At 43.5% G+C, this 25,151-nt stretch overlaps 1 protein-coding gene across 5 annotated transcripts in view; it reads right to left on the bottom strand.

Moving 5' to 3' along the window:
* The window catches only part of JMJD1C (jumonji domain containing 1C), a 159,270-nt gene that overhangs the window by 35,150 nt on the left and 98,969 nt on the right, over positions 1–25,151 (bottom strand). For 3 of the 5 annotated variants that reach the window (XM_035329919.1, XM_035329922.1, XM_035329920.1), the window contains 2 exons: positions 20,702–20,815; positions 3,709–3,814 (listed from right to left, as the gene is read on the bottom strand). In XM_035329919.1, the coding sequence (XP_035185810.1) occupies positions 3,709–3,814; positions 20,702–20,815 (220 nt within the window). Of the gene's footprint in view, positions 1–3,708; positions 3,815–20,701; positions 20,816–21,252; positions 21,370–25,151 lie in introns of those variants that run through there. The other 2 variants (XM_035329921.1, XM_035329924.1) reach the window with 2 other exon arrangements.

Below are 25,151 nucleotides of genomic sequence, written 5' to 3'. Positions count from 1 at the left end.
ACCCATATGCACACTTCTGGGTCTGTTATGCACTCTGCACAACAAAGCATGTGATCATAGATTGTTTTTGAGGCCAACAGAAGTGCAAAACAGTATTAATTTGGACATTTCCTACATGTTCTCGAGGCTGAATTTAGGAACCTTAGCATGACTTTATCTAGGTTTTCAAATAGCCGAGCGGAACAGAAACTCCATGCAATGGCAACCTTCTTCCACCCACATCCACATCATTCACTGCATTGCTGCAAACTCAAGCCCCACTAAGCCATCTGAGCTGCTGCACTCAGCTCGCCCCCAGAGCTCGTTGCCAGCTGCACAGACAATGCTCAACACAGCACCAGTGCAGTCTCTGCCTCTCACAGACACGTATGGGCAGAAAAAGATCAAGAATCTAAAAGCTTATGTCTCACATTCCTGGTCTCGGACCAGACGGGGTTCCCGTGGGGACACATTTCCTGATGGCTTCTCTCCAATCTTTATTCTGAATGCCCGTGCAAAATGCCTCCAGCTCAGCTCCCACACTTCTGTCTGACCCAACCGCATTCTCCGTGTCTCAAGCCTTTCACAGCTGTCCCAATGCTCTGCCTCACTCAGACAAATCTCCGTTAACTTCTGCCCGTGCCTTTTCATGCAACGCTCCCATTCCTACTTTCCGATCCCAGCTCCTCCTCATGCCACCCTACTGCTAATTGCACGACAATTTTCAGTCTCGATCTCTTGCTTAACCAGATCCAGCCTCTCCTCCCTCCCCAGCTTCTTGTCTCATTTTAGCATTTACGATTCCAGGCCACTGGCTTCCAAGTCCTTTCCCAGTCTTCTCAGTTTACAAGCTCCATCCCTCCCTTCTCCATCAGCTGCCAGCTTCTCTTGTATTCATCTGCACTGACCTCGTGCCAATTTCTTCCCTCTTCATCCTTGTTCTAATCTGCGTCTGTCCTTCATCCCAGTTTTTATCCTACCTATTTTTAAAACAGATGTTATCTGCCTTTAAAAACTGGGTGTTTTTCTTTTCTTACGTGCTGCTGGGGTGTCAGGAAGGGGAAAGATTAAACTGCGGTCATGCGACACAGGACAGCCCAGCCCAGCCCAGCCACAAGCAGCCATTACAGGAAAAGCCTGGCTTTGTCTCCAGCCCCTGGCTGAATCATGCTCAGCTACACATTGTTGAAACAGCTTGTGCAGTACTATCAGGAAGTATCTTCAGGGCCGAGGCACACACAGTGTTTCAAGAGGATTGCTGTATGTTCAGCCTCAGAGACTGTAGTGATAATAAACCTAATATGGAAAAAAAAAATCTAAGATTTTAAACGTTAAAAATCAAAGACACTTTACTGAGCAAGTTCCTTGAACTGGTTTAATTTTTCCCCAAAGCTTTCAACTTAGCCAAGTTTGGGAGTTGTTTGTTTTAAACAAGGGACAAACTACTTTCCGGCCAAACCTCCTATCTCTACTCTGAAGTGTGCTGCATACTGCTCTCCAAGAAAAAGGTCACCTGGACCAGTTTTTTTCCTTAGTCTCAACTCTTGTAAGTAAATGGACTGGTTTTGACTAAATTAACCCCTCCTCAAACTGGTGTGTGTCTGGCTTCTTTCCAGACACTCGGAACCAGATTTTAATGTTCTTCTCCAACCCTCCTCTCCCAGAAATGAGTTCAAAGTGGAACAATCACATTAGAAAATGTGACTGCAGAAAACACTATGATATGAGATGATGACTTCGGTCAGCATCAGAGCCAATGAGGAAGAGGTTGGATACTAAAAATGCTGTAGAGGTTGAAGTAACCGAGTATGGCAGCAACCTTAGCAGAGGGGTTTGATGAGGGCAGAACTGAAAATGTTGCCCAAGCTGCAGGGAACAGGAAAACGGTGATAGAGAGGGTGATGAAAAAGAGAATGGAGGGGAGGAAAAAGGAAGGATTACATGGCTAGATGACAGCAGCTAGCACTACGAGAGAGATATCTGTTAGTCACTGAAAGGTTTGTGCAAAATGCATGTCTTCCTCATCTGGGAGCAGACTACATGCCAGGAGAAGGTGAGAGCAGTCCCTGCCGGCTGATCAGTACCCTTGGGGCGACTGGCACGTCACTGCCCATGGGGGCACATTGCTGCCCATGGGAGCACGTCTTTCCTCAGGCCACCCCATGCCATGAGAAGTAAGCAAGGGGATCTGAAGGGCAGCTTCTCTGCAGACGAGGAGAGATGGTCTGTCAGGACACTGTTTGTTTCATCTCTTCATCTAAAAAACTCCTACTTTGGAGCACTCGAAGCATCTGTTCCATACATTTATATATATATATATATACACACACACACACACATATATGACAAAAATACAGTTCCAGGAACAACGGGATGCAAGTGAGTTTTGTGTATGACGTGTTGGCAGTTTCATTCAGATGACTATTTTGACGTGGCTGGGGCTTTGCTGTGGTACTGATTCTGTACCAGCGTGGAGAGGGCTCGTTATAATTGTCTTTTTATTGTTACTCTAATAAAAAACAATGAACAAGCTTCATCTTAGTTTCCATACAACCCTAACTTGATTTTACATCACCTCCCAGTCCAGTTTTGGCTGCAATTCTCATCAGACTATTCATTCACATTGTAACTGATGATATTAAGATAAAATCTAAAATGACTAATACTGACGTACCAACTCTCTATCTACACAGTTCCATGCATTGCTTCTTCAGCATCTTTTTACTGTGGCCCATAAGAAAAAAACATACCTAGGCAAATTAAAAACTCCACAACAGGGAAGATGAAGTTGTGGGGTTTTTGTTTGGTTGTTGGTGTGGGGTTTTTTTGGTACTGTAACTTCAGTATTATACTTACCATATTCCTTTGGCCTTCTAATCTTAGTTTATCAAAGAAACCTGACAGCAAGCAAACCTCAGTCCCATCCTTAAAATACCAGATTATTTACTTCTCCCTTCCCAATCTTAATTTATAGAGTGGCTGCTTAAGCATTTTTGTCCCACAGTTGCTTTACTGTTGAGCCAGGGATTTTAGCCCAGACCCACAAAGGTTAGCCTCTGTTTCCCATCGCTAGAAAAGCCTCTGTAGAGCTAGCTGGCTGTCAGTTCTGCAGAAAAGTTAATGAATACACTGCAAACATATATAATATTTAAAACGTTAGCAAGACTGAACCAAAATAATGTATTCTAATTCACACTAGTTTTCACATAACTTGTACCTATGCTGTAAAAATTACATGTTTGATGCAACCTTGCAGCATTAGAATTGAGTTAAAAATTGTAACTGATTTGAAAGACGATTTTCAATTGGGGCCGGGTCAATCTGAAAGTATTCAACTGTGAAGAACCAGGAACAAATAGGTAAGTATCTGAGAAGTTATCACACAGAATAGTAACACTAACAGCGCAAATAAGTTTTACACACACTAAAGAGGGTGTGGTTTCCCTTCATACACGTCACAACCAATGTTACAAAACGTACATTAAGACTAATGATATTCAGCTGTCCTGTAATAACTAAGACATCAAACAAGTTAAGTACAGTCTGAAGAAGTCATGCACAGCTTCTTACATAGTCTTGTTTTTTCTTTTAAACAAATAGTTCCCAAAGCACCAGGTTAGAAATATATTCTCCATTATACCACAAACACTATGGGAAGAGCCCCACACAGCTAATGGCCTTAAACTAGCTAACACAGAATAAAAATAACACAATTTCCCAAATAATTACCTTGCATAAAAATCTCCTGAACCTTTTGTTCCTTTACCCAGGCTTTTACTTCCTCATGTAACTGCGGGTTATCCCTGAGAACTGGGTTTAGACTGTCTACGTCGTCCTAAAGTAGAGATTAAAAAAAGAACCATATGTTATGTTTACTTGCAACATTTCTGTTTATTTTCCTAAAGATATTTTAGAGTACAATGTTAAGTAGCTTGATGCTAATTTGACTGATTCCCTATAAATCCCTGTGTTGTCTTCAGAAAAAAACTTTTCAGTGCAACATAGTGCTAAAAGTTATTTCATGGGAACACAGTATGTCAGATCCTGCATGTGGCCAGACTTGTAAGCTATTAATAGGATCACACTTTCATAAATACCATCTTACTACAAGCTAAAAATAGCCTATAAAGACTTCAATGTTTACAGGTATGCAGAAGGAATTAAGCAACGATTGAATGAGTCAATTTTTTTCCTTGTTTTGTGTATTTGTAAAATTTAATACGGACATATTGAGCATAAACACAGACTAAAAAAAAAAAACACAAAGATAATGCATAAGAGATACCTGTATAGCAAGAGAAACAAACAGCATTACTGATTTTCCACAGGTAGGCCTTTGTTAGTTAGGTAATTTCGAGTAAGGCATGCTTTAATTTTTATCTCACTTCTCCTGGATTCTCACTCACTATTTCAGTAAGACAAAACCTGTGAAATTAAGGCTTATTTAGCAGCACCATCCTTGTAGCAAGGGAAAACTAGGTACAAAATCCATTCCATATCCCTGAAAGCATGGCTTAAATCATCATTCGTCACTGGACTCTTTGCATAACTATTTCTCAGAACTTCAGAGAAGATTTGCTATTTCTGCCTTTGAGGCTGTGGTAGAGAAATAAAGCTGCACTGCAGCTTGGTGCCTCCTCATGCAGAAGGCGGCCTTGGAAATCCAGGAGCTGCGGGAACATTCATTTGTGCTGAGAGAAATTCAGACAGCTAAAATAATCAGAGCGATTCTCGACATACAAAATGTAAAATGTTTTATCAGTACTGCAGCTGAGATCAAGTAATTTCTTTCCTTGATCTCCAACAAGTTCCTTGATGTTTCACAATTTATTATGAAGAGCTCTAGCCATAGAATATGAAGATACAAGCAACACTCAGAGAATCATGCATTGCTGCCAGGCCCTCGAGTGACATGAGCAATTTCTCTCCATTCATCTGAATGAGATTATTCCTGCTAACTCACTGATCACAGGATGTCTATTTCAAATTCAAAATTCACTTCCTGACACTTGAAGATTTGCTGTGCTCCATTATGGAGAGAGCATCAATGCTTTGGCTATTAGAGAAAATGACTATCTTTGCTTGCTTTTGAAAAGGATACAGCCTCAGATCCAAAAGGAATGGTCAGGATGATCTTTGTAATACATGTCATATGGAACAAAGTAAAAGTGAAGAGGAAGTCAGCGGGGCCTCCACCACCGAGTTAGAAACACTGACCAGGCAAGCGTGTTGCTAACTTTGTCAGAGGCACAAGAGGGTCCACACCAGAATTTATTCAAGAATGGTAGACTAGCAAAATACTTCCTCTCCTGAGGAACCTGAAATGGATATATTAGCTGTTTTATTTTCCTTTGTAAATCCATCTTTCGATTGATCCTGCATACAGAAGTAACACCACCACTGGAAAGAGGGAATGCTTTGCCAGGGGAGGCCAGCAGGCCCTGGAGCTGGGTGGCGACCAACCTTCTGACCTCCTTCCCACGCGCTCTTTCGCAGTAGCTGTGGGAGATTCCCCTACTGAGAGTTTTACCTCTCAGATCCACAAACGTTAGGGCTAAGCAGTGGTCTGAGGCACTGCAACACTGGAAGTCTGGCTGACCTAAAAATGCAAATAACATGCAGAGCTTGTACATTTTCAGTAACTATTTCAGTTCCTCTAAGAAAATCAGTATCTTTGTTTCAAGACTACACACAGTGGTCAGGTACCCTGAAATTAGACCCAGTACACTAACGATATTCTACTTCCCTGCGTTCTTTATGCAGTTTCTGAGTCTTTACTTTTTCTTCTAACACATTACTTTTGATTAGCCATGTTTCTGAAGGCAAAAATACACCGCTGCTGTTCTCTTTTTTAGATTTAATGCCCTTCCTAACCGTCTTTGCCTTCTTTGAACTTAACACTGAGGATACTGGCGAACCTCCTGACAATACCTTTTTGTTCTGTCTCCTATTCAGACGCATAACATACCGGTACCTTTGACTGAACGCTTCATGTGAACACTTAGAAAAGGAGACTGCAAAGTCCACTTTGTGTTTCTCTCCTCATTCTTGGAAGAAGATGAGCTCATGTCAAAAACGAGCTACAAAGAGCACTAAAGAGGTTGAAGATGCATTACATAAACTGCACGCAGGTATGACTCGGATTGTGTAGAGGACATCAAAGTGAACCTAAGGTTTCTGAACACCTGCACACACAATACATGTTTAACATGTCATAAGTCACCGCACTAGAGGAAGCGTCTTGCTTCTAGATGTGAGCATGCTATGTACTGGTCAATGGAAATCAGAATAGCAAAGCAAAATTGTAACTGACATGTGAAGCTCAATGCCAAGATACTTAAAAGACTCCTGATATCTCAAAAACGTGCTTCTTTTGTGTATATATGACCTACATCTATGAAAAAAACATGTGCCATGACATGGTTTTTCAACATTAATCTTAAATTTGAAAATCTAGAAATCAGCAAATTCATTACATAATATAAGGTGACGGCCTGAAGCAAATGGGTTTACTGCATACCCCAAACTTTAGCAAAACCAGACAGGGCAACGAGCAGAAGGCTGATGACTCGCAGTCTCCTCTCTGTCATAGCACTGAAGATGAGCAAATGACTCCTCTGCAGTACGCAGTCTTTTCCCTTAACCTGCACATACGTTGTTCAAGAAAACACAACTCTTTTCTATTGACTTAAACCCTGGCAATTAAGACTCTCAGTTTTCCCTTCCTTCTTGGCTGGACTGGAAAGATCGACAGACTAACCCACAGAAGAATTAAATGCCCTGCAGGGTTTTCCTCTATAGCATGTTCCTCATTTGAAATGAGTTTTATTCGCAAAAATAACTATGGTGCCTCTCTCAGACTAGTTTTTCTACAAGTTTTGGAATATATCCTCCACAAAGATGTTAATGCTGATTTGAAGCCCTTATGAAATGCAAATCAAAATGCAAATAAATGGGACTGCAATTTTATTTTTTAAATATACTGTAGAATGTTCTTTTTATACTTCATACAGCAGTGGTCCCTGCTCCAAGAATGACTATGTACTGCAGAGAAGACAAAGGGCTTATGGGCCAGAAAAACAGAGTAGGAATAACTCTTCCTGCCCTTGTTGTGGGAGCCAGTCACATGAAGCAATACAACTACCTGAAGTTTGCCAGCCTGTGACAGGTCTTACAGATCTCTGCTGCTATTTTATTTTGCCTTCTTTTCAGATTGACAGAGAAATTCACTTCTGGTGGAATGGACTTTTCCACTTATCTGAAGAATACTTGAATCTGCCTCAAGTCTCTTAAGGTGAGAATTCTCAGGTGCTGGCAATGTGCTGGACTCCTGGAAGTCATAAGGAGAGTAAAGAATGAAATTTCCCCACGTAACTAAATGATCCAGTGTTTTTCTGAGTATACCTATTCTTTCTTCTGGTGCATTAGAGCAGAGGAAGTTGGAAGCTATAGAGCACGCCATCAGGTTAAGATACCATAATGCTTCAACCAAACCCACTGCTGACTCCTAGCAGGAAGTAGGAATCTTTGGAGAAGCATTTTCAGAGAGTTTATTTAGACAAACACAAGCTATCATTCAAAGACACAGGTGAACAAATACAGATCACTCATGGTGCATCTAAACTCCTTTTGGTCACAACTCAAACAGGAATTTCAAAGCACGTATCCACAGAAAAAACAAGTCAAAATCTAAATACATAGAGAATTCACCTTTGAGCCCCATCCACAAACAAAATATTGTTTGAGATACTGACAGGCATCTGTGGATGACCAGAATCTGCATGCTGTCCAACAGGCAGCACACAAAACTCCTTCTGAAAGGCTCAAGTGACTGCAAGCTCCTTTTCCTTTTTGGGTAGCAGGGCACGTCTGTGGTGGGAACACTTCCGCAGCTCTCTAGCTCTCCAACAAGCCTTGTGCTATTAAACCAAGATGTTTCCTCAGCAATTTAAACTATATTTTAAAGTCACTCTTCATAACCTTGAGGGGCGGAAACAAGCATGAAACAAAAACTCAAGAGTGCATTTAAGTACAACTCCCACCCACCCCACCCAAAACGCAGCCTGTGTGCTGCATATAGGAAGGTGTGGAAACTCCACCATCGGCTGTCAACCCTTCCTTTTCAGTGAAGGAGAGGAGGAGAACTGACAATATGTATTCCAGGAAAACCAGCCCTGGAAAAACTGTGGCTTTTGGCACTAAGAAGGCTTAAAGTGATGCCTTGAAGACCAAGTCTCAACACACGTCATGCAGTAAAACCTGCAAACGTTTACTTGGGAGAGTGCCTTCCTTGGCCACAGTGTCTACGTTTGGCTTCAATGCATAAAAGACATCTTTTTAGTATCTGTAGGAACTCATTTCAGCTAGTGTTTTACAGAGAACAACTAAGCAGATTTTGCAGTCCTCACAAAGGTCAACACCACATTAGTCCTCACCATCTGTGGCTTAATTAACTATAGCTTCCTCTGGCTGCTTAGAGGTTTTCTGATGATTTAGGACACGAATTAAATGAAAACTAGTACGTAACCAACCTGAGAGTCATGTTTACAATGTTGACACAGTATGAGCTGCACACTAAAATAAGCATTTCATTCGTACTTTAATGGTAGAGGGACCACATTTAAATTCAAACAGTGCACATGAAAAATTCGAGATCAAAGAGTCAGGAGCTTGAACCTTCAGTTTCCTGATCACGTGCGTTTTACCCCGCTCAAATCATTTTTTGCTCAGATTTCCCCATGTTTCCGGCCACACAACTTATCAACACTGCTTGAGCTTACTGCACATTGAGAATTACATTGTCATTTGACACTGTTTGGCATATTGCCCTTTGACTTTATCCATACCTGCATACTTCAAAACAAAGTGAAAGATGCCTCAAAAATAGTCATTTCACCTTGAAGATTTCCCAAATGTATATTCATAAGAATTCCATGTCCATGCATCCTTTTACCCATCTAAAACGTGTGCGGAATCCTCTCCTTCCATTCCTTGACAACTAGCCTTCCTTTATTCCCTCTTCCTTTCTCTTTTATCTTTCACTTATTATATCACCTGACATATATCTGATCATATCACTATCTGTAATAACCTTTCTGTGGTTGCAATCTTTTCTAACAAACCTTCAAACTTAATACTGTTGTGCCTGATGCCAAGCTTAAACAATAAATAAAACCACCAGGAAACAGTAACATAAAATCTAGACAGGCAGGTTATCAACGTTCTTCACAAAACATTACCTATGAATTGGTAACGTCCCTGTGCCCTGCTGCAGGATTATTTTTTTTTCAGTGGCAAAAGATGAGAATTCATCTAAAGCAGAGAAACTGGCAGCAACTGGCACCAGCTGCATCACCTGGAGCAGGCGTGGCCATGGCCAAATGGACCACGGCAAATCCCTACAAAGCAAAAATTAACTTTAACTGCAACTAAAATTAACAGATCTGCTGGTCCACACATCTCTGTGGGCACGTGCATTGCCTACCGGTGTGTTCTTTTTAACTCGCTGCTTTGTGACAAGTCCCCGGCCACCAGCAGAAGGCTGAAAAGTTCTGGGGGGAGATGCTAACTTCCCAGTTTACCTTAAACGGCTTTGTCTGAGCAAAGAGGAGAGGCTCAGGCTTACCAGGCGACGTTAGTGCTTTCTATGTAAACCCAGCCCACACTTGACCTATTTTCTGGTGCTGCTGAGTGCCCGGTCACCATTTGCCTCATTCCAACGCGGCAGCTGCTGGGCTACGTCTGAACCGGTCAAGCCAAGCCTGAAGGTGCAGCCCTGGCCCCTAGACCAGGACCAAAGTCAGGATGAGGCCAGCCGTGCCCGCAGGTGCATGGAGGTGACACAGGCACCACGCTTGCCCTACCTGTGCAGGCACAGTAAGGGAACACCAACCATTTATCATTTTACGAGAGGCTCCAAATGTGTTGTTAACAAAGGAACAACCATGTATAGATATTTTAGACCACATACATTTAAGACTGCCGGTTATTTTCAGTATGTAACAGCAGTACCTATGAATAGAAAGTTGACGCTACAGGAAAAGAAGATGAAGCCTGAAAATTTAGTAATATTTCAACTGTCAGTGAATTTAACATCTGTCAGGAAAAGCTATCAATAATTTTTCTTTTGCTCCCCACTCTTCCTTATGCCTAATACTTGTCCCCACACACCCTTACTTCCTTCCTCATTTCATCTGTACAATTAAAGAGTTGACGCTGATTTTAAATTATAATTATCAGGTTTGAGAATTAGGGGGAGTAGGGCTGTGCACATTTCTCCAAATCATGATTTCAGGCTTGAAAAAAACATCATTGCACTGATTAGTTCAGTTCTGCTAGAATAATTCACATCCCTAAGAACACCAAAAAAAAATATATGGAAAAAACATAAAGCTATGGAAGATTATGCTATGAAAAATGTATTAAACTTGGGAACATAAATTATACAGGAAAAAATCTAGCTCATCTTCAAGTATTTTAACTCACAAACACAAAAACAAACAGAGGTACTTGCCTTCCTGTAAGACTACCGATGTCTCAGGTGAAACACGCATGTTGGAAAACCTGCTTTTTTACAAGTCAGCTCACTAATCCCATAGCTGCAGATGAGAATCCAGGACGGAAAGACAGAAGGAAGATGAGAGCAGCACACAGAACGAGCATGCAGCAGGGAAGCAAGCAGCCATCAATGAAGAAGCAAAAGCAAACCTGAGCCAGGCAGATGTTGCCACAATCAACTTAGAAACCGCTCTGGTAACTTCTACAACAGTCCCACATTTGAAAGCCATGGATTAAAGAGAAGAGATGACCCTTACGCTGATGGGTTATGTCACCCTCCCCCTGAGCAGCTGGGACAAAGTGCTGTCACTGTAATTCCAATCTGGGTGCTGATCTGATTTGCAGATTAGGAAGGAAACAGAAAAACTATTTGGCTGGACTGAGTGGGATGGAAAGCGCAATCTCCTGATGTGACGACTCTTTTAGCATCTGATCTAACGACTTCCCCAAACAAGGGGCTCCTACCCACCAAACTGGTGGCCTGACAGCTTGCATTTAGAAAGCCACAGTAACCACGTGTCATTTATGCATGGAGAATAATACAGAGCTCAACAGAACAGTACTCCTCCATGCCCATTTCCTCCCTCATTTTGGGGACACAGCCACACACTTGCATGTCTTTCATTGTCCATGCAGTCATGCTTCCCTCCTTGTTGCTACAGGCTCCACATGCTTATCCCAGCACCTCAGCAATACACAGCCTTCTCCTAGTTTCTCAGCTCCCAAGAGAGCCATGGAGCACCGGTCCTCCCCCACAGCCAATGACCCTCCAGTGACATCGGGACACTGGACCAAGCAATGCAATGCCGCTACCACAGCTCTCCATGGGAAAAGAAACCTCAAAGCAGAGACATTTCCCTGAAGCAAACAATTAGCAGAGACAAGTTAATGCTAACAAGGAAAGTAACAAAATGAGCAGATAGAAAAAAATCTTTTGTACATTGATATTAAAATTGAAACCTAGACCCAGACACCTTGTGAATCATGAAGAGCGTTCAGAAGGTATCTAACAACTCTCCAAATCATATCCCTTCAAGGACAAGCTGTATGGATGGAGATGCCTTTAGGCAACAAAAGGAAGCGTATTCCTTTGATCATCAGTGGTCTGAACAAACGGGCCGCTAGAGAGGCAGCCTAACATCCCTAGAAATCAAGCCACGAGTTCAGTTCTTGCTCAGGGACTGACAGTTTCATCAGACACATCTACCTGGCACTGGGGACAGCAGAAGTCCCTCACGGCAGCTTCAACTGGCCAGGCTGCAAAGCCGCACGCTGCCAGCATGCAGGTGATGACAGAGCAGCTCCCTCACCTCTTATCTAAGGGTAGTTACCTCCAGCATGTCTTTTATACCTCGCATTACTCAGCAAGACGGTATTCAGTGACAAGACTACTGCTAACTAAAACCTTATGGTATTAAAAAACAAAGTTCTCTCAACTGAAATCTGCAGTACACTATCCAGTGTGTGCGAGATTGAGAAAAGCTTACCACCACCTCCTGAAACATTCGAGTACATGTCACTGCTGTGAACCTCTCAGCTCTGTAACTTGAACTGCCATTAGCTTAGCCCAGCAGCAGCTACAGAACCTTCTGCAAATGTCCTCAATTTTATCTCCCAAACCTGCACTCTTCAAGAGCTCTGGGAAAGCTGGATTGGGAAAACAAGTTGGACATTTTCTTGCAGAATTTCATTCCCAAGACAGCATTTTCCTGGTGTCAGGGACACAGTGCAGAGGCTGGGCACGCAACACTGTGCAAACGTGGAAATGCTGCCTCTGCTCCAAGACAACATTGAAAGCACAGAAGGCATCATCAAGCACTTTTTCATGCTAAAGGCTCTGTTCTGACCTGCTGGAGCCATTTTAGGTATTTTCCCTATAAATAACAGAGGCCTGACCAGCTGGGATGCACATCACATTTGGACCAACGCTGCAGCTCTGTCCAACTCCAGAGAAAGCAGTGGCCGTGCCTTTTTTATGTAACAGATGAATAATGGTCTTGCAGATAAGAAAGATTAAATTGCTAATCAGAAAATGCGGGTATTTCAGTTGTTGCTGCAACAAACACTTTGGGGTAAACCTGGCGAAGTCCCTCAGTGGTTAAAATTGACACAATGCTCATCCATTTCACAACATTTGTCCGTTGATACAACTACTTGCACACAGAACCAAAAAACTCTTATCAAAAACAATTCAAGACTGTATTACATCACTTGAGGGGGGAAAAAAGCAGTTTGTCAAGCACCATACTTTACCTAAAAAGTCTTATGTATCCTAAAATCTGCTTTAACCTGATTTTGTTTGTTGTATGCAGTGGAAAGAACACATCCACGCAGCCTCTGTGGTTGAAATATAATTTCTATACTGTGTGTTTAAAACTCACTAGTAAAGGTATAAAATACAAAGTAAATTGTAAGATACACAGAAATTAATGTGCTTCAAACCCACTTGCTCAGCAAAAGCATACTGAAATACTATAATGCTGGCAGACACAAGAAGAGGGGGATGCAAGGAAAAACAGGAATAGTTAATTTTAAATCCATTCAAAAGACAGGAAATGTTTGCTAGATTGAACAGGACAAAAAACCTGTATAATCAGTATTTACAAACAATGGTAGTAAAAAAAAATAGAACTATTTAATCATGTAGTATACTGTTAGGAAAAAAAGTTTGATGAGGAAAAACACTGGGAACCAAGCTCTCTAACATCAAAACAAATACCGCACTTGTATTAGCAAAGTTTTTCCAACATCTATGCAAACAATAGCATTTGTAGTTGTTTTTATTTTTAAAAAAGAAAACAAGTTTGGATAAAATCACAAGTTTCTTCAAAGATGTCTGGCCTGAAAAAGGGCTTCCACTTCCACACTTTGTCCATTCCATCTGGAAGTGCTGCAGTGCTCAACTACTACCACTTGCAAGTTGCTGAAGGCTGCAGAGGGCACACATCCTAGCCTGCAAATTAGTACTTCTGCTAGGTGTCATTTCAAACACAGCAGAAAGTTATGAAGACACGTAAGGACTACAATTAGCTGGGGTACTCCATTTCCTCTCCTACCATACCTCTGCAGAAGCTGACTGAACACACAGCCTCACAGACCTTTTAACAATAAAGGCTGCACAACCCTGAGAAAGTCAGTCTGACCTCCCCTTTCAAGTTATTCATGGATCTCTGCATAAGTGAGGTTTGCAGCATGTGCAGCCTCCTGCGAGGACAAGAAGCCCGCCCATCACCATTCATTACCTCCAATCTCTCAGCTGTACAACCTATCCCCCAGGTTGTGGAAGGTGTTTGGTTTTCTCAATCCAAAGTTGCTCCAACAAAATACTGTACTTTCCCCATTTAAAAGCATAATAAAAACTATAGAGTGCTGTACTGTTCTGCAGCACGTGCACCAACAGTTCAGTGTTACGTCAGAGGAAGGAGCAAAACCAAACAGCCACGAACACCTCAGCAGATTAGCTATCATATTTATCAGGTCAAATGCAAGCTAAAAAGTTTTTATTGTAAAAATTGAGTTCAATAAACTGAGAGTTCTGCCCCCCAACTGAACTATAGGAAAGACTGCTCTTCCCTCCCCCATGTAAGCACTCCCATGCAAGGGCTGCAGAATTTTACCCCCATTCAAACTTCAGAGCTCCCCAGGGCATTGGAATTCCCAATCCCAGCAGACAGCAACTAGTTGGCAAAGTGCCAGCTGGATACAAAAAAAGTGAAACTGACTTTTCTAGGAGCTGATGGTGTGTCTGCATTATGAAAACGGGGTTGGTCAAGATGCCACATAATAAAACACTCATGAATAAAGAACTTTTTAATAAATCAAATGTGATGATTGGAATCACTGAAGGACACAGAACCACGGATAAGGAGCCCTTCTCCTTCTTCTGAGCAGTATTTCCCTGGGCTTTTACTGGTGAAAAAGTAGTAATTTCTATCAAACACAGGAAGTTCCCTACCCAGGCTAAAGGGCTAAGTAAGCCCTTTCTCCTGGAGGGATCAAGCTAAAAGAGGCACGGTTTTATTCCATCCACTGTGAGAATAAAGACAGGTCAAGTCCTGGAGTACACAGCAGCTTTGAAGGGAGGCCCAAATGCAGGCCAAGGAGACAACACACATCCCTCTCCCATTCTGCAAATGGAGGGTGCGACTCCCTCCCTCAGCTCCTCTGTCCTTGCGACTGCTCCAATGAAAGTCTTCTCTGTCCCACACTCGCAGCAGGCAGGGAAGACTGGCATGAGTCATCTGACCCACTTCTAGCTGGATTTAGCCTTTTGCTTCCCTTCACGTTGGAAACGTACACTGAAACATAGATGTGTCACCATCGAGCTGTTGAGACCGGTGCTCTTTACAAGGCTGCCAGAGAAGGCAGCTGGACTGCCCATGGGTGGTCCAGACACCAGAGACACAGAAAAGGAGGGAGGCAGCTCTTCAAAACAACACTGAGAAGAGTTAAAGATGCAGAAAGTTGTGTGCTTCTCTGTCAGCCTACGGAAGAAACGAAACTGGGAGCGGAGCACATGACGGCCACGGCCGCCAGCTGGCCGGCACCCGGAGTTCCCGAGCTGCCTGTGTCAACCTCAAAGGGTGGGACAAGCCCGGCAGCTCCCGCCTGCCCGGTCAGCGGAGGTACAAGTTTATGGGAACAGCAGTTTGCAGCTGCAGTAGCTATTTTTAAGCCTGAAGTAGAAGTCTGAAAGAAGTCTGCACTGTATGATTATGGGCTGCTTAAAATACGTACAGAAAGATACCTTATTTTACTCCCTGTTTCAACACGCTTCAAGTTTGTTTTTTTTTCATGTATACATGTCATTGCTACACAAGGCCTGCTGCACCATTAGTTTGTTTGTATGAGCAAGGTAACGATGCAAAAGCATCCAGGCCTGAAATACCCACTACCTGTCCGTAATAAACAGAAAAGGAGAGTACTGGAGTTGCACAACGCCCTTTTCTCACGCCTTACCTCATGGCATACAGAACGTGGATTTGTAATGTATCCAGGAGTATTTAGTTCCTCAATCTGGGGTTGTATTTCATGATTAGTAGGCAAGTTTATTATTATTATTACTCGAACAATCTTTAAGGTGTGTTAGACATTTGATCTGTCAGCTCTCAAGCATGCAGTGCACATTTAGGAGAAGACCAAAGTACACACACCTATCATTTTGCATGTAACACCTCCCACAGGGGATTTCTCAGTGCCTTATCTTTACATCGGGAACCTTCAGTACAGAAGTAGACAGGGTGACCTTACCGTTTTGAAATACTGAGGCAATCAGCCTTGTCTGAAAAAAAAGTTACATGAATCTTCCTTAAGGACAACATGAGTAAGTAGGTTGGACTGAATAAAAATTCTACCACAGAGAAGGACTGAACTGTGTTTGGTTTGATTCCTTTTTAAAAAAAAAACCAATACGCAGGGGACTTTCATAAGATTGCGTGCACACCCTTCCACTTCCTTCCTTGAGTGGTGAAATACCCTCTCGCAGGAAGCGTAACGATTGTGAAGGAACTTCATTTGAATTCTTTGCCCTGCCTTACCCGTGCACGTTTGTTCCAGCGCTGTGTGTTCACAAACCCAACACAGACACACAAGCGGGATGAGGCAGCGACGTGAGCCCCACACCAGGGAGCAGCTGCCCCGGGAGGCAACGAGCCAGCAGGACCGTGGCACCGGGCAATCCACAGGCTCACCCCTGCCCTGCCCGAGCCAGCAGAGAGCTGTAAAGCACCGACTGCTGGGGCGAGGCATATTGATTCCAGGTCTTTGCACACTTGTATGGAAAAATACAATGTAAATTGCTTTTTGTTATTCTTTATTTGCTTGGCCAAAACGTAACGCAACTGGCTTCAGCTCTTCAGCTGGCTCCAGCCGCTGAGCGCAAAGCCCAGGCTCCAACCCACCAGCACCGTGAGTGGTACGGCCAAATGCCATGCTGATGAGATCGCACATACCATATACACTGAGTTCTACTTCTTCATAGCCCCGTCTGGGGTCCTTCCAGAAAACTGCCATGCTTGAACAACTGAAGGCTCCATCTGCTGCTTACCTTACTACGTGTAACATAACTGACAGATACATAGCTGTACCATTCAGTGGCCAGCTACGTTGTTACTATTTGAGAAAACAATTTTAGTTTTAACTATTTTTTTAGGTTATACCTGCATTTGTGTAGGCTTACTGTGGTTTTGCTTAAAATATTTTTATAACAGATGTATTTGGAAGCATGTTCATTTTCAATCTACAGCGAAAGCCACCACAAACTCATTGAATTTGTTTAGTTTTACTTAGTGAGCAATCACAAAACATACACGATATATTGTGAATGCAAAGCAGAAAAATATCAGAAACCTGTTGTCTTGGAATATGCTATGTAAGTCCACTCTTTCAGATGCTAGTTTAAGACAAAAAAATGCTTGTTGCAAATTTTATGTCTATCACTTCCTGCAAAGGAACATAATTTGCTTAGCAATGACATGAAAATAACACATTTACATCTGCTTTCTCCTCAAGATCCTCTTGTCACCACCATAAAAAGAACTACATGACTAGATGGCCTGACCAACCCAGATTAATGAATGAGTCATTCTCAGTCACACACAAGTTTCACGTAGACAATAATACCGTTTGTATCCTCCGTGAAGCAACACAGATAAAAGGCACCGGAAACAAGATGTAGGTTGGCGTTTAAGGCACCACACACCAATTCAGAGGCATTTTTGTGCAGAAGGGCACGATTCAAGGCAGACGTATGGGAAAAAGAAAAGTCACATACCACTTTTAGATGTGAAGAACAAATTCACTCACCGGTGGAATACTTGCTACATAACACATGGTGAAGATAGGAAACATGGAAAAAGGCTGGTATAGTGCAGCTGCACAACCTACTTCTAATAATGATATCCATCTACCTCTTATGAAGGTTGCTGAATCTCTTAACAATTTAAACATGTTTATTTATGCAAAGAGCAGACATGGCATGGGAATCTGTGGTTCATGATTCCCCATCGAGTCCTGCCAAAATGTCTTTACTCTTATTCTGGAAGAACCACTTCTGGTAACGAGAGTAATTTACTTCTTTGCCTACTCAAACTTTGTTTTTCCTGCCAAGACTAAGAGCATGCCAAGTGTGCTGTTTTCTTTGCCCTGAGCAGTTGTCACCTTCAAACCGGACAGCACCACCTTATTCATGAAGCCCTTTAGCCCAATGGTTACGTTACAGAGCACTGTGTTTTGATCAGAACTAATCTGAGCAGAATTCATACCAAATGCTTGCCTGCTGCCCATTACTAATATTACAAGTACATGCAACGATGGGAAAAATTACTCAGTAGTTAAGAATTGTATCTGAAGTGAAATGGAGCCTTCCCACACAGATTCAAACTTTGTTTGCTTTGGCAGAAAGGTACTGGAATTTTAGGCACTAGCAGCAAAAGGCAATAAAAAAAAGTGTTTAGATCACCATGGCCTCTGAGGACTTCATATTGAAAATGCACAGCCATGAGAGCTTAAAGCAAAAACTAAATACATTTAGAAAGACAAAGTTAACTCATCTATGCAAAGATTAGTTAGTTCCTCACTTTTGTTCTTCTGCTCACAAACAAGTTAGCACCGTTCCAGACCAAACAAGGAAACAAAAAGGCCATTTTTTCTACTTTTGAGAAAGCAGGTTTTCACAGGAAATTCAACAAGGATTTATCTAGGATCTGTTCTCATGGCAAAGAACAAGAAGGCCTTCTGAAAAAGGAAAAAAGAAAGTGCACAAAACTACCTTACAGTGACTTGGGGTTAAAAATGTGCAGGCTGATTTCCAGAATTAACCAAAAATAATAAACAAAACAGAGACAATTTTCCCATTTAGGAGTATTTTAGGAGAAAACAGTCTCATGATCGAATTCTTATTTCTGTCTAACGCATTGCTGGTAACATTCAGTTAACATTTAAAAAAAATGATTTCTGTTCTCTTAAAGACATTATCATCCAGTGAATTTCTCATCTGTACAATTAAATTGTGGAATTCAGCAATGGGACTTTGGTAGCCCTGCTAAGAGACATACCTAAGAATGTAGCTTCCAAAACTTATCATCAATCAAATAATAATAATTTAAAAATCTCTATGCTATTCATCCGTGAGCTCAACGTTCTTTCATGCATTTTCATTTGCTATCTGAGCAATATACAGTTAAGATATCTTTTGGATGTCTTTTTACTTATAAGAAATCTCCACCAGCAACCTTCTTGTAATGATAAAATGAAGAGAGAATTTAGGCTTCTGTTGTCACCAAGCTACTTATAACTGATACAGATCAGCAGTCTCCATCTCAGGCTTTAATAGGCAGCTGTTTGCTCCATGAAGGGTGGAACAACCTCACCTCTCACACAGCAGTTGCCCTCCATGTGCCCAAATAAAAGGCCAGGAGTTAGGCAGATGAAGCTTGCATTTGGAACATTTCTCACAAGCTACTGCGTTCTACCAGCTTTTAGTGAACACGTCTTTTAAAACCGATGTTGCTAATGCTGTTAATTACAGTATTACCTACCAAGATGATATGTAGCTAGCTGTTCACGACAGGCATTTTCAGAAATGACACCTTCAATTTAACCTTCCCAAATTAAAGTGCTTCTGTGTCTAAGACTATCAGTGAGTATTCCCTAAAGTGAAGGACCTAAAAACGCATACAGCACAGTTATGTTACTGCCAGCCTGGCTTGGCAACGAGACTGTTTTTTAAAGAAGGCAGTCCTTCTCAGAGATCCAATTTGTTTTGCTCAGCTCGTCTTGTGAGAAATGATCCATTGCCAAAAGGAGATTGATTACTGTTACTGGAATGAACGTTATCAGAGACATGATCTTGACAGATTTCACACAAAGGACAGACGCTAGCACAAGTATTTGCTTTGTAAAATGAATCTGTAAGATTGCAGCTGGACTCTGAGGGTGAATTTACACTTCATGGCTCAGCTGATTTAAGAGGCTGCCGCTGCCAAAGGAGGATATCCCACTCTGCGTTGCGTCATCCTGACCCCCCCCCCCCCCCCAGGAGGCCACAGCACTCACTGCACCCTCTGCTAATCCAGCTCTGCTCATTAGCACATGCTTCCCCCCCCCCTTTTTGCAAGTCAGGGTTGTGCTGGTTTAGAAGGCTGAACTAGCTAGCGTGGGGTCTGATAGTGGGAATTGTCCTTTTCAGCAAGGCCAGGCTGTTAGAGCAGCTCGAGTCATAACATGTAACTTCATCCTGACGAGAAGTGATGAACTCCTTCAGCTTCCCCACTGTGGACACACAAAAGCAGCAGCCCTGCCACAGCGAGCCTCCCTCTCCTTTCCCCAACGTTCTGTCGCTTCTCTTTTTCTAGCTCTATATTTGGTACTGGGAAAAAAAGATCTTGGTGAAGGAGGAGGGAAGAAAGGGTGTCAGGACAAAATTACATAGCATTTATTCAGGGCCATCTGTTATTCCAAGTCTCAAAGTACTATTTCTGTATCACTGCAGTGTACCATCCCAGCCATGAGAAAGAATTTATGGCGATTCTAATTGCAATCAGTCCAGCACAAGCTGAAATACCCGAGGTTTTCTATTTGTCATAGAAGAGATTTTTAAGACCTTCTTACAGGGAGGGGTGAAAAAAAAATCACTGTTTTTCCTCTTCTTTAAATACATGCACATTAATATACAAATGTGTTTCTAATTAATGAAGGCATTAAAATCAAGGATATTAGAACTTTTAGCAGTCTTAGAAACCACAGCATGAAGAAGTACTTTTTTTAAAAAAAATAACATTTTCTGCTCACCATTCTCAAAGAAACAGTAAGTCAAACATCAATGTAGTATTGCAAAGGCCTAGAAATCAAAGCCTGGCTTCAGAAGGATGGATACTATCTTTTATCTGCTCTACAATTATCTGCACTGATTAACCTTTAAAGGGATCAGATAATTTCACATGAAAGGTGGTTCAGTAATATTAGCTGCATACTACTCCTTCCTCAGCATCATCAAATTCCCCAGAACCAGACATAATCTTTCATAAAACGAGGAATGTTCACTGCCAATAATCAATAGGAAATAGTTCCTGTAACACAGAGCTTGACCGTAAAAAGGACTTTTAACAAACACAAGGATTTAACTAAGCTAAATGAGCAGTACTTACACAGTAACCAAATTTCTTACCTGATAGGGCTGAAAGGCACTATCTTCAGTTATAAAATCCAGCTGTTTGTCCACAAGGAATTCTACTGCAGTAATTGAATTGTATACACTTTTTCCAACCAAGGGCTTGAATGTCTGTTGAAAAAAAAGAAAGAAAATTAATGAATTAATAAAGGCTCGGCACATTAAGCCCCCAGGACTAAATATATAAACACTGACAGAGCAGTTCTTCCATCAAAACAAGTTAAAACAGAATAACAATTGCTATTTATACAAGAAAGGAGAGTTCTGTGTTTTTTGGTTTTCCTCTGTGCTGTTGGTGGAAAAACTAGCAAGAAAAGGGAACTGCAACATACATTCTTCCTTTCCCTCATTGTTCTTGAGCAAGAGTGTTTACCACAGAAGCTCAAAGTACAGGAGCACGATTATATCTTAAACATACAGCTTAGCACGCAGATCCTCTCCTTCTGCCTGCAGGACTAGCTAGCGCAGTGGTAATTACACTGAGGACACTGAAGTGGAAACAACTGCAGACACGAAAACGCTCCCCTTCCTGTTCTGAAATCGTTCACCTTGCCTCAAGTCAACCATCTCATTTCCCTGCCCGTCTCTGCATCTATTCTGACTGCTGCCGTCCTCCCCCGCAGCCGCTCCTCCCTGCAGCACCCAGCTGCTCCGGCACAACTGCTCGCCTGACAGCTCGCCCCCCACCCCCGAGCCCCCGGCCCCACGCCGGGGAGCGGGACTCCTGATCCGCGCTGCCAAGCGAGGGCAAGCCGCGGGGAGACGAGTGAGGCGAGCAGCAGGCTCCAGAGCAAGCCCTCAGTGCCATCTGGACGCGTATTTGCACAAAGCGCCCTGCCTCTCGTGGCCCCCCCGCAGCGAGGCGCAGCGAGCTTTGCGCAGGCGAGTGGGCAGGGAGCGCGATGACGGAAAAAGCTCTCCCCAAAGAGGGGCCGCGTGGTCCCGCTGGCGCTGGCAGGGTTTCCTGGAACAGAAGCGCAATGCGAGCGCGACTGAGCGGGGATGTACCAAAAGGAGATGAGTCAGGTGAAAAGGAAATCCCAGCGGATGGAGGAGAGAAAATGCAGCTCTGAAGGCAGACGGCGAGCACTAAGAGGAAGGCACTAATGAACAGCAGAAAGAACAAGCAGGATGTAAGGAGAACAAACACAGAAGAACAGAAAAAACAGGAACCTTATTCGATAGGATGGAAAATAGGGACGGAGGGAAAGAGCAAAAAGAAACATACCCTCTGAGCCCCGACTCTATGACCAGAATTCAGGAGGAACAGCCGAAGAGGAGAAACAAAGGCAGGTCAAACCAGACACTGCGCCACACAAACGCTGCCCGACATCTGTGCGGTGTCTCCGTCCCCACAGGACACCGCCAGCTCACGTGCCAGCCCGCAGCAAGAGAGCTGGGCTAGACAGGGGAGCCCGGGGTTGCTACCAGCCCTTCGCAGACGGGGAAACTGAGGCACGTAGCGCTTACGTAACTCGGCAGAAACCACCTCAGCAGGGCAGCCGCAGAGCTGGTGACCTGCCTTCAGCCCATCCACGTGTCAGCCGCAGAGACAGAGGTCGTCAGAGACGCACTCAACATTTTATCAGGCTTCATTACCTACTTTGCAAAGGTGTTGCCTTGCACTTAGTCCAAATATAACCCAAGTCTCTGTGGAGCTTGAGCTGTGGCTCTCATGAAACAAATGAGAGCATTTTATCAGAGCTACATGATACTTTCTAATAAATATATCCAAACTCACAAACGTTCAGGTTTAACACATCGCACTCTCATTTCTATTTTATTTAAGGTTTCACTTCAGTTGTTACCTTCCTTGTGTGAGCAAGGGAAAAAAAAAAAAAACAACCACCCAACGACCTATCAGGCAGGCAGCCAGCCATCTCAGTAACATGGTAACTAGATGAAAGGGCTGGGAGGGCAGAGGAATATGATAATATGCTAACTACACAGTCTGAATAGCAAATAATTATTTAACCTCTAAGAGTTAAGAAAGGGCCTTTGCTCTTGCATCACTTTTCTAGAATGGATCTTGTATTGCTAATGGTTTGAGTTACGAGAGGGTGGAGCTCACATGAAATTGCAAGGCATGAGTGCATAAACCCACAAGTGGATAAACTTTTCTTCAAAAAAGCCTATGTTGTAGTCTTTCAGTTTTTAGTGTGCCCCCACACCTAAGCAGACACTGCTCTACTTTTTCACACCGATTCCCTTCTAACTTTCCGTCCTATTATTCAGGTCAGGAAACACGTTTCTGAGTACAAACAACAGGACATACCACATCATTAGCTGAAACGAAACCGTGTGGAATGCGGCTTGCAGTTATCGTTCAGGATTTAGACAACATGACAGATTAAGGTATGTGTGAGCCACCGGTTTATCTTACTGCTGGTATTAAAAGAACCAGTTCCAAATATAGATCTGTGAGCATGATTATGCTGAGAAGAGAAACGTAATGCCTTCTCATTTGCTTTCATAGATCTAAGCCTCTAGACAGGCCAACGCCCCCAAAATACACATGTGAAGGATGCAGACTATCCCACAAGCACAGAGGAAAAATATGTAAATAAATAAAGCAAAACTATGCCATGTCACACACCTCCTCCTATGGGGGCGGCTGCTCAGCTGCATGCAACTTGCCATTTTTCAGGCACTGTTAGAAAACCTTCCCCCTATCAAAGACCAACAAAACCCCACCCTTTAAAAAAAGCTGGCCTTCTGGGGAAAGCAAAGTCCAGACTCCATCAGCTCAGAGCGATACGCAGGCCACCACCGAGGTACCCAAAGAGGGACAGGCTGGGGACTGGAACAACCTTCGTACAAAAGACGTGACCAAACTTCACAGCACTCATCACATATGCACAAAGAAAAAACGACTAAGAGCACGGTAGGCAAGAGTCAGCTACCGGAGGCAAGCATGTGAGGCATGTAACAACATGAAACCAGAATTAAGAAGGTCCAACAAGCTCCCTGCAAGCTTTCAGGGGAAGGCGCTCCCTCTTTCCATTCCCAAACAGGAGGACAAGTCTAGGGAGAATCAGGCATACTGGCTGAAACCAGTAAAAACCAGACATCTTCAAACTCAAACCTCCCTTTCAAGCTTGCATAAAGCTTCCTTTTACCATCTACGTTAACCAAGCTCCCTCTAGACCACAATTAAGCAAAGGGCTCAAGCACACACTCAATTTTATGTGACATCAGATTCCAGCACTCTTCTAAGCTGCTACTTAAAAATAATAATAATACCTTTTTCACCAAATTAAAACTTCCACTTGGCCAAATGGCTCTCTGTGAACACAAACATTTGGGCTGCTTGGCTAGCAAGCTCCCTCACACTGTCAAGAGGTTTATTTCTTTCTTTGCACCTCCCTTCCCCCCCACCCCCAGTGCTTTTACCCCAGCTCACACAAGAAATAACCTGCCTAGAGGAGGCACCTGGCCCAGCTCTCAGACAGCAAGTAAGAGTTGGTTTGGGACTTTCCTGAAACCCAAACACATTTTTAGAAAATACTAAGCACCGTCACTGCACAGCAAGCCACCGCAGGACGTTTTGATGGCATTCATCAAATATTCACCCATACTGCCCATTACTCACAGAATCCTGGTAGCTCGCGTGGCAATGCGAGTCGTCTATTTATTTATCCCTCCAGACACCCCATGGCAACCGCGGGCCCCGCTCTCCCAAGCAGCAGCCCCGAGGAGGCACAGAGAGTGATTTTCGCCCTGCCCAGCGTACCGAAGCAGCCGCAGGCCCGCCGAGGCAGCCCACGCGCCCGGCCAGCACCGAGCGGGGCAGGGCAGAGCCCCCGGGGCCCCCCGGCCGGCTGGCACCCGGCGCCTGGGCCACAAAACGTGCTTCAGAGCCCCCTGGCCTACGTACGGGTAGGGCGGTCGCTTTTTTTCGTTGCTTGAGAGACAAACAATTGCCTCTAGAGGGGTTCATACCACCATGAGAACACCCCAAAATATAAAAATTATGCTAGCAAGCCTATCTCGGGGAACTACCTGCAGCGCCCATACTCGCTAGCGCTGGCAGCCTCCGGCCCTGCCAAGAGCCTCCTTAAAGCACACGAAAAATCGAAAAACTCCTCTAAACGTAATTTATGCGTGCTATTAAGCAAACTTTTCCACGTATTGTTTTTTAGCCCCGCTGTTTAGTCTGCAATAGCGCAAACCCTGGCACCTTTTCGTTATGACACTTAATCATTAAACTCCCAAATAGCCCCGCTTCTCCTCCCCAGGCTGCCGGCTGCCGTGCCTTGCGCTCAGGGGCACGAGTTAGGGCAGGGAAGAGAAATAAAGATTCAAGAAAAGAGCCAAAACCCTCAGGCGGCGAGGGCAGAGGCCCCCCGGGACGGGGCACGGCCGGCCCGGGGGCCGCAGGGCCCGGCGGCCGCCCCAGCCGTTGGCTCGCACCGGCCTCCCCCGGCCAACGGCCGCCGAAGGGCCG

The sequence above is a fragment of the Oxyura jamaicensis genome, chromosome 6 (assembly GCF_011077185.1).
Source record: "Oxyura jamaicensis isolate SHBP4307 breed ruddy duck chromosome 6, BPBGC_Ojam_1.0, whole genome shotgun sequence".
In the NCBI taxonomy this organism is placed as follows: Eukaryota; Metazoa; Chordata; class Aves; order Anseriformes; family Anatidae; genus Oxyura; species Oxyura jamaicensis.
Note: the sequence above shows the minus strand (reverse complement) of the source record. Positions and strands in the feature narration are given on the sequence as shown.